The sequence below is a fragment of the Phoenix dactylifera genome, chromosome 2 (genome assembly GCF_051530095.1).
Source record: "Phoenix dactylifera cultivar Ajwa chromosome 2, Ajwa_hap1_PhDact_Kaust_v1.1, whole genome shotgun sequence".
In the NCBI taxonomy this organism is placed as follows: Eukaryota; Viridiplantae; Streptophyta; class Magnoliopsida; order Arecales; family Arecaceae; genus Phoenix; species Phoenix dactylifera.
The window spans coordinates 10,117,338-10,129,369 of NC_143191.1; the positions used below are offsets into that span (position 1 = coordinate 10,117,338).

General features: G+C 42.5%; 2 protein-coding genes across 2 annotated transcripts; both read right to left on the reverse strand.

The window, feature by feature from the left end:
• Window positions 1-1,100: 1,100 nt before the first annotated feature.
• LOC120104818 (putative long-chain-alcohol O-fatty-acyltransferase 5) lies at window positions 1,101-6,068 on the reverse strand. Its single transcript, XM_089929333.1, has 5 exons — window positions 6,063-6,068; window positions 3,981-5,310; window positions 2,548-2,609; window positions 2,184-2,269; window positions 1,101-2,072 (listed from the first exon to the last, which is right to left on the reverse strand). The coding sequence occupies exons 1-2, from the start codon at window positions 6,066-6,068 to the stop codon at window positions 4,198-4,200; spliced, it is 1,119 nt and encodes a 372-aa protein (XP_089785459.1). The 3' UTR covers window positions 1,101-2,072; window positions 2,184-2,269; window positions 2,548-2,609; window positions 3,981-4,197.
• On the reverse strand, window positions 1,204-1,980 carry LOC149768200 (UPF0481 protein At3g47200-like). The gene has a single exon (XM_089929332.1). It carries the CDS (start codon window positions 1,978-1,980, stop codon window positions 1,204-1,206), a length of 777 nt encoding a protein of 258 aa, XP_089785458.1.
• Window positions 6,069-12,032: the final 5,964 nt, after the last annotated feature.

Below are 12,032 nucleotides of genomic sequence, written 5' to 3' on the forward strand. Positions count from 1 at the left end.
GTACTTTACCTATACCAATGATGTGATCTTGGTTATTGTCTCCAAATGTCACAGCACCTCCCTTCTTAGGCTCAAGGGTGAAGAATTGGTCTTTGTCACCCGTCATGTGTCTTAAGCAGCCACTATCCAAGTACCAACAATTTTTGTTGACCTTGGCTGCAAGACACTCCTACACAAGCAAATCATACAATTTTAGGTACCCAAGTTTTCTTGGGTCCTTCATGGTTAGTAATGTTGGTTCCTTTTGGAACCCAAACCCTTTTAATTTTTCTCTTAGTTTTTTCTTTTCTATAATCACACACATTTGCTTTATGTCCTAATGTTCCACAGCAAAAACATGTTATTTTCTTAGTTTTGCTTTTCCCTGCTTTAACAAAGAAATTACTAAGGAGTTTTTGCTTATTTTTATGTTTATACCCTAAACCAACTCTATTGAACACAGCTCGTTGACTATTAAGTATCATTTCTAATTTTTCTGAGCTATATGTAAGTTTTTCTACAAAAAGCTTGTACTTTTCAAGTTCTAGTGCCAATTTTTGTTTTTCTGTTTTTAGTCCATTTAGATCTTTTGTGAGACTCTCTTTTAAGATTTGTTTATTGTTTTTAAGTTCTAATATTTCTTTGGTCAGCCTTTCGTTATCTTTAATTAAGGTACACTACAAGAAAATTGGGCATTAGCGACGCCTTGTTTGGCCATTAGCGACGCTTTTAAGCGTCGGTAAAAACCATCCTGACGCTATCCCAAGCGTCGGTAAAGCGTCGCCTATGCTACAGTGGATAAAACATTTTCCGACGCTTTCAAAAGCGTCGGTCATTAGCGACGCTTTTTAGCGTCGGTAAAGTCCAATTTAGCGATGCATAAAAGCGTCGCTAATTGCAATTTAGCGACGCTTTTTAGCGTCGGTAACTAGCGACGCTTTAAAGCATCGTTAAAGTCAAACCTACCGACGCTTTAAAGCGTCGGTAATAGTTAAAACACCAGGATTTTAACGACGCTTTAAAGCGTCGTTAGAGTATGATTTTTTTAAAAAAAATTTAATTTTTTTTTAAAACTCTGTTTACAAAATCAAAGACATTCACACTAAACGAGATTATACTCATAGCACAATCAAACATATTTATCAAAACATTCATATTGTCAAATTACATTCATATTGTCAAATTACATTCATACTGTCAATTTACATTTGCAATGTACTTCCACTATGCAATGTCCTGGTCATCTCCAATATGCGGTTGAATGATCCCTTCCCGGTGAAGCAACTCCACATCTCTTGAGGTGTTGATGATGGCATCCAGAAACTTGGTATATTCAGTGACATCCATCTCGTGTCTCCTGCAACTTTGCTCCAAAGCAATTAGGTTTGCAAAAAAGAAGTTCATTGACTCATCAACAAAAATGGCCGGGATTCCCAACACCCCCTGATCCTTACAGAACGTAATGTCTAGAAAGCCAGATGCTGACTTGCTCCCCTCGATTTTCACTCCAGCCTCTGCAAGTCTAGTAATGGGGGGGAGGGTTCTTGGGAATACCTCTGAACTCGAAGAATTGGTACGACGCGGCAACACCTTGGAGAGCCAATCCCCAGTCTTGTCGATTATTAGGGATAAAGCAGAATAAGTAGTCCTTGATCGTTTACTGTAGCTTGCTGTGTTGGTCACCTCTGATTTTGGGAATCGCCGGATCCATCGGTGGATCAAGTGGAGTAAATGATCCACATCGAAGCCTTCGGCGGGCAGCTCTGGCTGTGGACCTCTCCAGAACGATGGCAGAAAGTCATCGAACACATCGATGGCAGCATTCAGAAGGCGGGAGCTATCCCACTCTGGCATCCCCAGTGTTTCGAGGAGATGCTGGACAATGAAATACGGAAGTTGATTTTCTAGCAACATCAGGTCTACAAGAATATGACATTTGAGGCACACATTATCGTCGAAAAGCGATCTGAGCTCCTCCGCTTGCAGATCCTCATTAAACATTTGAAGGAGGAAACATCCATCAAGTAGAACAAACTTTGACAAGAAAACCGCATACTGTCATAACAGAACAAACTTTGACTGAAAAAAAGAAGCTGAAGGACAAGAAAAAAGAAATAAAGAAAATATGGTTATTATCTGATAAACAAAGTTAAATTTTTAATTATAAAGACGGTGATACATAATCACAAAAATTGAAAATATACCTAGGTGTTGATGAATCTTTGGGTCAAGAACTTGAGTGATGGATGCTAGAATTTGAATCAGAGAATAAGCGTGAAGAATCTTGGATCTATAAAAGAATAGTTAAAATAATTAGAGAAAGAAATTACAGGAAAATTTATTATGAGAATCACCCAATTAATTCTACCAACATGAATCACTCAACATTTCAGAAGCATTTCAAATAAGAATTGGAAGGGACCATATTCTCAAAGTTCTCACAGTGATGGATATAACTTCCTCTTAGGAATCTCATGAAGATGATAATATACAATTTACCCAACAGACTGAAGAACCTTCTCCAGTATTATTCACATATGTGGATTCAGAGGAGAGATGCCCATGTACCTTGTTCAAGCTCAGGCAAAGAAATGGAAGGCCATATATTTGGTCGACAGTATGATGGGTACCTAGATGATAGAGTCCAATTGAAGTGATCAATAAACATAAGAGAACACATGTAAACATATGATTATAGATAAAGTCATAGTACTAAGAAGCAATTTCCTTGAAAAAAAGAAGACAAGGAAAAGGCACAGTAGCATTGAATGTAATGAATCAGCTTGTAAAGCTGTTCTGCATGACAATCATGATTGCCATGTTGGAGATGATATGAAACTGATCTAGTTCTTAGATCACATGAAGAACATGTAAGCCACATTATTGGTGCAAACATAAGGATAAAAAGACACCATATGTGTAAAGCCCTGTCAACATACGAGTATGTGTTGGGCCAAAAATTTCCTACAAATCTCCATTCAATGTTCCATATCACCAGTGAGTTATCAAATCAGAGTTCAAAACATTCAGTAATGCTTTAAACAAGATAATAACGAGAGGCACAATTTCAGTGAAAAATAAGCAAAAAGAGCTCAGTCAGCTAAACAAAGAAGCAGAACAATAGATCGAGTAACACAAATGGTGGGAAGGAGGGAAATACAAGAGAACAATCTTGTTATCTATTAATCATGAGCTTGTAACGCAATTTTTCCCACCCAAAATAATTAAACCTCAAAAGCACACCAAAAGAGCAGAGGAAAGACCTTCAAGCAATAACAATACAATGGACCAATTTCGGTCAATAAAAAGCAACAAAAGAAAAGGTTAACTCCAAGAAAAAGAGAATTACATAGAATTAGATGTGAGACATCCAAGCCCATACTTTATCCTCGGATTCTAGTGATAACAGCAAGTAAATGAAGAAAATCCCAGGAATTAAGGAAGAATATAGCTATCCACCAAAAAGCATTAACACAAAATAGACAACGTACAGCTATAAATCCAAATTTTATAGATTATGAAAAAAAATTGTAATGATTTAGACGAAATATTCTGAAAGACTCTGGAGATGCAATGATAGAACAAAAACTAGTAAAAAAAAAAAGAGTCAGGTTTCACTTTCGCCCATAAAGAGTCAGGTTTCAAGACCACATGCACAGCCATCTTACATAAGAAAACATACCTCATTTGCGCCAATAAACACAAACTCAGACCACCATGGTCTTTTGGTATACAAACATTTGCTCAAGAAACTAGATGAAGACCCTTCCTATCAGAAGTATGTCCCCATAAAACAAAGCCCGAAAGCTCCTTGTCAAGTCTTGTATTGATAGATAAAGGCACACTGACACAGGATATACAACAGATAGGAATAGATGAAAGCACAAGTTGGAGTGAGGTTGTTCTACCAGCCAGAGATAAAGCCTTCCATTTCCAACTTGCAATCTCCGTTGCCACCTTATCCAATAGAAAATTAAAATTCAAAGAGGCCAGAGGCATACCTAATAGAGGAACCCCTACATATTTCCACACCCCCTGCTCTCCTGCATGGAAAAAACCTTGCATATATTAGACTTAATTGCTCTTGGGGTTCTTGGGCTGAAGATAAGATGGGATTTAGATGTATTAATAGCTTGGCCGGCTATAATTAACAAGCATCAACAAGGGATTTTAAGTAGAATTCTATCCTTTACTATCGCCCTTGCTACTTGCATGTCATCAGCAAAAAGTACATGGGATATTGGAGGGGGTTTGGAAAACTCCCATCACAGCAGAAAACTCCGCCAGCCCCACCGCGTCGGCCCCACCTCTCAGGAGGGGCGGGAAGAAGAGCCAGTACCCGGTGCCGACGATCAACCCGAGTGCAAGCGGCGCCGCCACGACGGGGTGCGGCCGCCACCAGCCGGCCTTTCGGGCCTTCCTCTCCACCACCGTGAGCAGCCCGTGGAGGACGAAGAACGCGGTAACCTCCCCGGTGGGAAGTGCCAAGGTGAGGTAGTAGAACATGAGCTCGTGCATGAGGCCGGAGACGAAGAAGGTGGCGAGGATGCCGGCGTCGAGCCCCCAACGGGCTTGAACGGGGTCGTAGACGGAGGGGCGGAGGATGGAAGAGACCATGAGGTTCCAGCGGCGGCCCCAGAAGTCCTGAAGGGAGGAGGCGCCTAAGGGGTTGTTGAACTGGGGCTCCAGCTCGAGGCCAAGGAGACCGGTGGCGATCTTGGCAATGGAGGCGAGACCGAGATCTAGGATCAGGTAGATGTGGCAGCAGTAGATGGCGAGGAGGAGGTACGGATGCATTCTATCACTATAGCGGTAGCTGGAGATGATGGTGGCCAAGAGGAGAACCCTGACGGCAGTGATGAGGCGGTGAAGGGTGGATAAAGATGAAGAGATGGGAGGTTTGGGCTTGGGTTTGGTTTGGATCTTGACAGGGAAGAAGGAGGTGAACAGGAAGGGGAGAAGGGGGAGGGAGGGGCAGAGGGGGCCGAGGCCGAAGGCGAGGAGGAGGAGCTTGAAGAGGGCGAGTAGCACGAGGATCGTGATCCAGGTGACCAACATGGCCGGCACCGCCACGGCCAGCGCCGCCCCCATGGAGAGCAGGCCGAAGACCCCTCCGTAGAGCACGGAGGCGTAGAGGGCCTTCCAGCCGGCGGCGGCGCGGGAGGAGGCGGAGGCGGCCGCCGAGTTGTACCAGGAGCGGATGGAGAGGAGGAGGTTCCAGGAGGAGGAGAGGAGGAGGGAGTAGACGACGAGGAAGAGGAAGACCCACGTCCGCCGCTTGCTCAACGCCTGCATCAGCAGCGACTCCCCCCATCGCGACGACGGAGAGCGCTCGGCGGAGGAGAATGGATGAGATCGATGAAAAGGGTTGAGAAGAGAGGGAGTCGGTCGGCGTGAGATGGGGATTTAGGGCTTTAAAGGGAGGGGGTCGATCGGGTTTTGGAGGAATGAAGTCCGACGACGCTTATAAGCGTCGTCGTGTTCTTCCGATATGCCGATGCTTATAAGCGTCGGGGATTAAATATTCCGTTCGGTAATGTACCCAGACGCCAATGCTTAAAGAAAGCTTTTTTACCGACGCTTCTCAGAAGCGTCGGCGGTTACTGTCCCCAAAAAAAAATCGCCGACGCTTTTAACTAGCGTCGGCAATACAAAGTCGGCAAAAACCTTTTCTGTTGTAGTGGTATTAGTCTTTTGAATTAAGATTTGGTTGCTTGTCTTAAGTTCTGAATTTTCTTTAATGATAACATCTTTATCCTTAACTAATGTTTCATACTTACGGAGGTGAGTTTGGTTAGTTAGTTTCAATTCTTTGTTTTTAAGGTTTATTGTCTTATACTCGTCCATTAATTCATTAAAAGCATCATATAATTCATCGAAAGTAAAGTCTAAATGTGTTCCGGATGTTACCTCATTGTCGTTAGCCATAAAACATAGGTTGGCCTTTTCTTCTTGTTCCTCATCCGATGATAATGATGATGTATCGGAGTCCGATAGGGTGGAGACGAGGACTTTCTTTTTCTTGTACTTGCTCCCCTTCTTCAGCAAAGGACACTCAGCTCTGAAATGCCCCAGCTTCTTACACTCATAACATCCGATCCCCTCATTTTCCCTTTTCTTACCTTTATCCTTGTGATAGAAACTTGAGGGGCCTCTCCTTTGATGTGAGGACTTCTTCCGGTTGATGAATCTACGGAATTTTCTTACAAGGAGAGCCTCATCATCATCTCCCTCATTGTCTTCCTCTTCACTGCTACTGCTGCAAGACAAATCTTTGTTAGTAGAAACAGATTTAAGTGCTAATACCTTTTTCTTGTGAGAGGACTCTTCTTCATTGTGTTGTTTCATCGTTAGCTCATGCGTCATGAGGGATCCAAGTAGCTCCTCTAGTGGCAGCTTGTTTAAATCCTTGGCTTCTTGGATTGCCGTCACCTTGGCTTTCCATGACCTTGGTAGACAACGAAGAATCTTTCTGACAAGCTCACTGTTAGTATAATTTTTGCCAAGGCTTTTTAGGCCATTGACAATGTCAGTAAATCTAGTGAACATGCAAGTGATTATTTCATAAGAATCCATCTTAAATAATTCATACTTATGAACTAATATATTTATTTTGGATTACTTGATTTGTGCCCTCGTGGGTCACTTCAAGTCTATCCCAAATCTCTTTTGCAGAAATGCAAGTAGAGACTCTATTGAATTCATTTCTATCTAATGCACAATAAAGCACATTCATTGCTTTGGCATTTAGTTGTGCCTTCCTTATGTCATTGTCATCCCAATTCTTTTCAAGCTTGGGTACAGTGACACCCTCTACATAAATGGATGGGATGTATGGTCCATTTAGAATGGTGGTCCACATCTCATAGTCTTGGGCTTGGATAAATATTCTCATCCTAGCCTTCCAATATGAGTAGTCGGATCCATTAAAGAATGGAGGTCTATGGGTGGACTGGCCCTCAATGTGAGAAGATCCAAATGGGGTTGTCATTTTGATCTTTTACTCTTTGGGTAATAGAGTTCCGGCTCTGATACCACTTGTTGCCCAGATAGACAACCCAAGAGGGGGGGTGAATTGGGTTTTAAAATAATTATTGTAATTAAATGGTTTATGAATAACTAATTAATACTTTTTGCAAGTTGATTAATTAGATGCTATGTGCAGTGAATGAAATGAAAGTAAGAGACAACAAAGCAATCACAAACACAATGATTTTATAGTGGTTCGGAGCTAACCCTTGCTCCTACGTCCACTCCCCAAGCCTCACTTGGGAATTCACTATAACCCCTCGGATTACAGCCGGTTGTTTTACAAGCTCACAACCTAACTTGTTGTTTTACGAGATCACAACGAACTCGGTCGGTTTTTCCAGGCTCACCGACTAGAACCACCCGATTGTTTTTCCGGGATCACAATCAAACCCTTAGACGTTGGTTTCAACCTAGGCTCACCAACAAACCTTTACACCCTTGATTCAATCCCCTGATTGAATCAAGTAAGGACCAAATGGATTGAAAAACAAACAGAAAAATACAGCTTCTAAAGCGGTAATTGTGGCCTATCGGGAGAATCGATGAAGTAGATATTCAGCGATATAAATAAGAGAGAATTTAAGAGCCCTCAAACAAATTTATGAAGATGTAGAGGAGGGCTTCTCGAACTCTGGGTCTCCTCTTGAATGTCTTTAAGACTTGAAGGCTGAAGGAGACTTCTTTAATGCTGGAAAGAGTTGGTTGAATGGAGTTAATAGCCCTCTTCCTTCTTTTCCTTTGAAATCTTTTGGTAGATGAAGATTTCTTGTTTTCTTTGAATGGAATGTTGCTTCTCTACTTTGCTACAGTTCTCTGTGGCTATTTAAGCCATTCCCCACGGAAACTAGCCGTTAGACACAATCTTCTAGCCGTTCTGCACATTCTGCACATCCTGACAATGTTTCTGTTGGGATCGGAGTCGACTCCCGCGATCTGGAGTCGACTCGGCTGCAGCAGGAGTCGACTCATGCTTTTCTGGAGTCGGCTCGGCAACTGTTCTGGATTTGAATTAAAGTGCTCTTCTCGACTGGGAGTCGACTCCCCAAAGTCTGGAGCTGACCTGGCACTTTTGGAGTCGACTCATTCCAAGGAATCCATAGATGTATTCTTCAACTTTGCTCACTCGAGTCGACTCGAAAATTCTGGGAGTCGACTCGGCGCTCAGAGTCCGAACTCCCGATCTTCTATCTTTTGACTCGTGCCGTCCTGGAGTCGACTCGAACTATTGCGGAGTCGACTCGGCTCTCAGTATCCGAAAAACAGTCTTCTGTCTTTTTGGGGTAGCGCTGCCTTGGAGTCGACTCGAACTGTCTTGGAGTCGACTCGCCTCTCAGAGACGAAAATACTGTCTTCTGTTTTTTTGGGGTTGCGCTGTCTTGGAGTCGACTCGGCTCTCAGTATCCGAAAGTTGCTCTCTGACTTTTGCCTTGTATCACACTGGGAGTCGACTCTCGCTTCCTTTGGAGTCGATCTGCCAACCATCGGAGTCGACTCGAGTTCCTCAGGAGTCGACTCGGCTCTCAGGGTCCAAAATAACTTCTCTGTCTTTCTGTCTGTAACTCCCTGGAGTCGACTCGTACTACCCTGAAGTCGACTCGGCAGTATCGGAGTCGACTCGCGCTCTTCAGGAGTCGACTCGTTGACAGGTTTTGAGTTGGATCTTTCTGTTCGTCTGTCTGTTCTCAGTCGGAGTCGACTCATAATGTACAGGAGTCGACTCGAGCCTGTGCCAGTGCTTCTGATACGCTTGGAGTCGACTCGTAATCTCCCGGAGTCGACTCGAGTCTCAGACTTTGGTTCAAATTGACTTCTTAACTTATCCAAAATGTCTTAAACCAAATCTAGAGACACTTAACCATAAATTTACAAGAATTTCACTGAAACACTAGATTGAATTCATTAGTAAACATAAGATATACTCAAATGCTTTGAGCTCATCAAAATCAAATAGGGTTATAATCAATCACTCCACAGACACCTACAACGAACACTTTCTACATCACATGGGATACAACAAGAAAGATGTTCGTTGAGTGATAACTAAAGAAGAAGCCAAACCTAAAAAAGAAGAAAATAGAGATGAAGCCATAGTTGAACCCTCCTCTGTCAGAGGAGAAGCTAAGAAGCAGCCTGCTAATGAAGAAAATGATTTTGATATTTCGTCAGCTAGCAGAAACCAATGTGTCAACATTCAGTTGTATGAAGACGAGCTGAAGATTATCTCTAATCAAGTAGCTGCAGTTCTTCTAGCAACTAGAATTTCTGAACGAGGAGATAGCTCAAGGGATCCTCAAGCCATAGCTACATCTAACTGACAGAGCAGAGTGCAAGACTGCCATTGATTCAGAACTCTGTTACCAACCTAAGTGAAAGGATGGCTTTGTTGGAAGAAAAGATTAATCATGGGAAAATGGGTCAAGATTCAAATAAAGATATTGTGCGGATTTCAAAGCTTGCTTTGGAAGCTGAAAAACTCAGAGGAAGAATTGAGTCTGGAATTCAACAATTGAGAGAAGAGATTAATGGGACTTCAACTGCTATTTCTTTCAAAGTAATGTCTCTTCTTCAGGGCAAAGGAAGACTAATTGGGCATCTTGGGAACTCATCTTCTATCCTTAGAGCCTCCACCTTTATCAGGCCTGCTGCACAATCCAATCGACCCTCCTCTTACATACCCTTTCATTTTAACACCAGTAGTGGACTCTCTAGTAGAACTAGGACTCGCCGGGCTGGTGCTTTCTCAAGCATGCCTGCCACTTCAATGACTCCTCCTCCTCAGATGAAATTTGCTGCTCAAGTGATTAAGGCCCTGTTTGGGGGAGCTGTTGGCAGTAGAGCTGTTGGAAGTAGAGCTGTTAGAAGTAGAGCTGTTGGAAGTAGAGCTTTTATAAAAAGCTGTTTGCTGTTTGGTAACTACATTTCTAAAGTGCTGTGGCACTTTAACATTTGTTTGGTAAACAAACTGAGAAAGTACTTTTGTATGACAAAATGACCATAAAGGACATTATTAGTATTATACAATAGTGCATAATAAAATATAATATATATTAATACATAAATATATGATATAGTATAATATTAATGTAATGTAACATAATATTATTATAATATAGTACTATAACATTGTATAATATAGGATAATAATTTAAAATAATATTAAATTATTTAACATAACATAATATTATATTATATTATATTTATAGTATAATACAATAATAAATGTATAAAATATTATAATTATTAGTATAAATTAATTTTTTACTCTTTTGATGACCATTTATTTCTCTAACAAATTTTCTAACTAGGTAAAAAAATTGGTTAAATAATTACTAATATTTTTATTTATTTATTTATTTATTATTTTATTTCATTGAAATATATTTATTTATTATTTTATTTATTTATTTATTCGTTCATTTATATACATATTTATTTATTTATTTATTTTTCTTTATTTTTCTTTTTTTTCCTTTTCTTTTTTTTCTTCTCTTTTTTTCTTTTCTTTTCTTCTTTTTTTTTCTTTTCTTTTTTCTTCTCTTCTTCTCCTTCCTTCCTCTCTTTCCTTCTTCTCCTTTCTTCTTCTCCCGCGAAGCCGGCGGCGCCGGAAGGGGGACCGGGCCGCGGGAGGGGGGCCGGGATGGCGGGCCGCGGCGGCCGCGGGAGGAGGGGGGCTCGGGACGGGGCCGGGACAGCGGGCCCCGACGGCCGCGGGGGGAGGGGGGCTCGGGAGGGGGCCGGGACGGCGGGCCCCGACGACCGCGGGGGGAGGGGGGCTCGGGAGGGGGCCGGGACGGCGTGCCGCGGCGACCGCGGGGGAGGGGGGGCTCGGGAGGGGGCCGGGACGGCGGGCCCCGACGACCGCGGGGGGAGGGGGCTCGGGAGAGGGCCGGGACGGCGTGCCGCGGCAACCGCGGGGGAGGAGGGGCTCGGAGGGGGCCGGGACGGCGTGCCGCGGCGACCGCGGGGGAGGGAGGGCCTCGGGAGGGGGCCGAGACGGCGGGCCGGCCGGGGAGGCAGCGGCCATGGCGGCCCCTTCCTCCCCTTCCTTTTTTTTTTCGGCTGTGTGGTGGGTCGCAGCGGTGGGGGGCTCGGGTGGGGGCTGGGGGGCGCGGCCACGGGTGGCCGGCGTGGTGGCTGCCTCCCAAAAAAAAAAAAAAAGAGGAGGGCCGACGGCATTGAGGAGAAGGAGATAGAGAGGGAGAGAGAGAGAGAGGGGGGGATGGTGAGAGAGAAAGAGGCGGTGGGATTGAGGAGGAAAAAGAAACTTTTAAATGGGGGTATTTTGGTCAAAAATACAGCTTCCCGACAAAGCTGAAAACAGCGTTTTCGGAAAGCTCCAAAATTGAGCTTCTGTCAAAAAGCTGTTTTCAGCTTCTCGCAAAAGCTGAAACAGCTTCTTGGAAATTTTACCAAACACACTTTTTTTCCTAAAAGTACTTTTGGAGGGCCAGAAAGTGCTTTTTGGCCCTCCAAAAGCTCCCCCAAATAGGGCCTAAGTTGTATTTGAACTATTTTGACTTAATGAAATTTTCTGTTAAAATGAAATCTGTTTACTATAGCATTCTTATTAATTAAAATGATCTTTGCTTATATATCTATGTGACATGCTACAAAGAAAATGTACAAGAATATCTTGAATAATACTTGTGAAGATTGAAATGATTTATTATCAGCAATAATTTTATAAATTTAATGAATATATGTTTTGTACTTCACAAGTCTGGATTTTCCAAAGCTTATCATAAGAAATACTTCCTTCTCTATGTACTCTGCTTATTTATGATGACAAAAAGGGGGGAAAGAAATAAAAGAAAGGTAAAGAAAAGGGGGAGAAAGAAAAATGAAAAGAAAGAACAATGCAAAAAGCAAAGTAAAAAGAGAATGATCAATTTAAACTTTTTGCAAATATTTTTACATTGTCCTATTATTACATCAAACAGGAGGAGAAAGAAAATGATCAATGATTGCTTAATAAGTGTAAACAAAGGGAGTAAAAGAAAATGGAGAATGAAAATCAAAAA

Coding starts and splice junctions, on each gene's coding strand:
- LOC149768200 (XM_089929332.1), bottom strand. CDS start 1,980: ATGTTTAATGAGGATCTGCAAGCGGAGGAGCTCAGATCGCTTTTCGAC.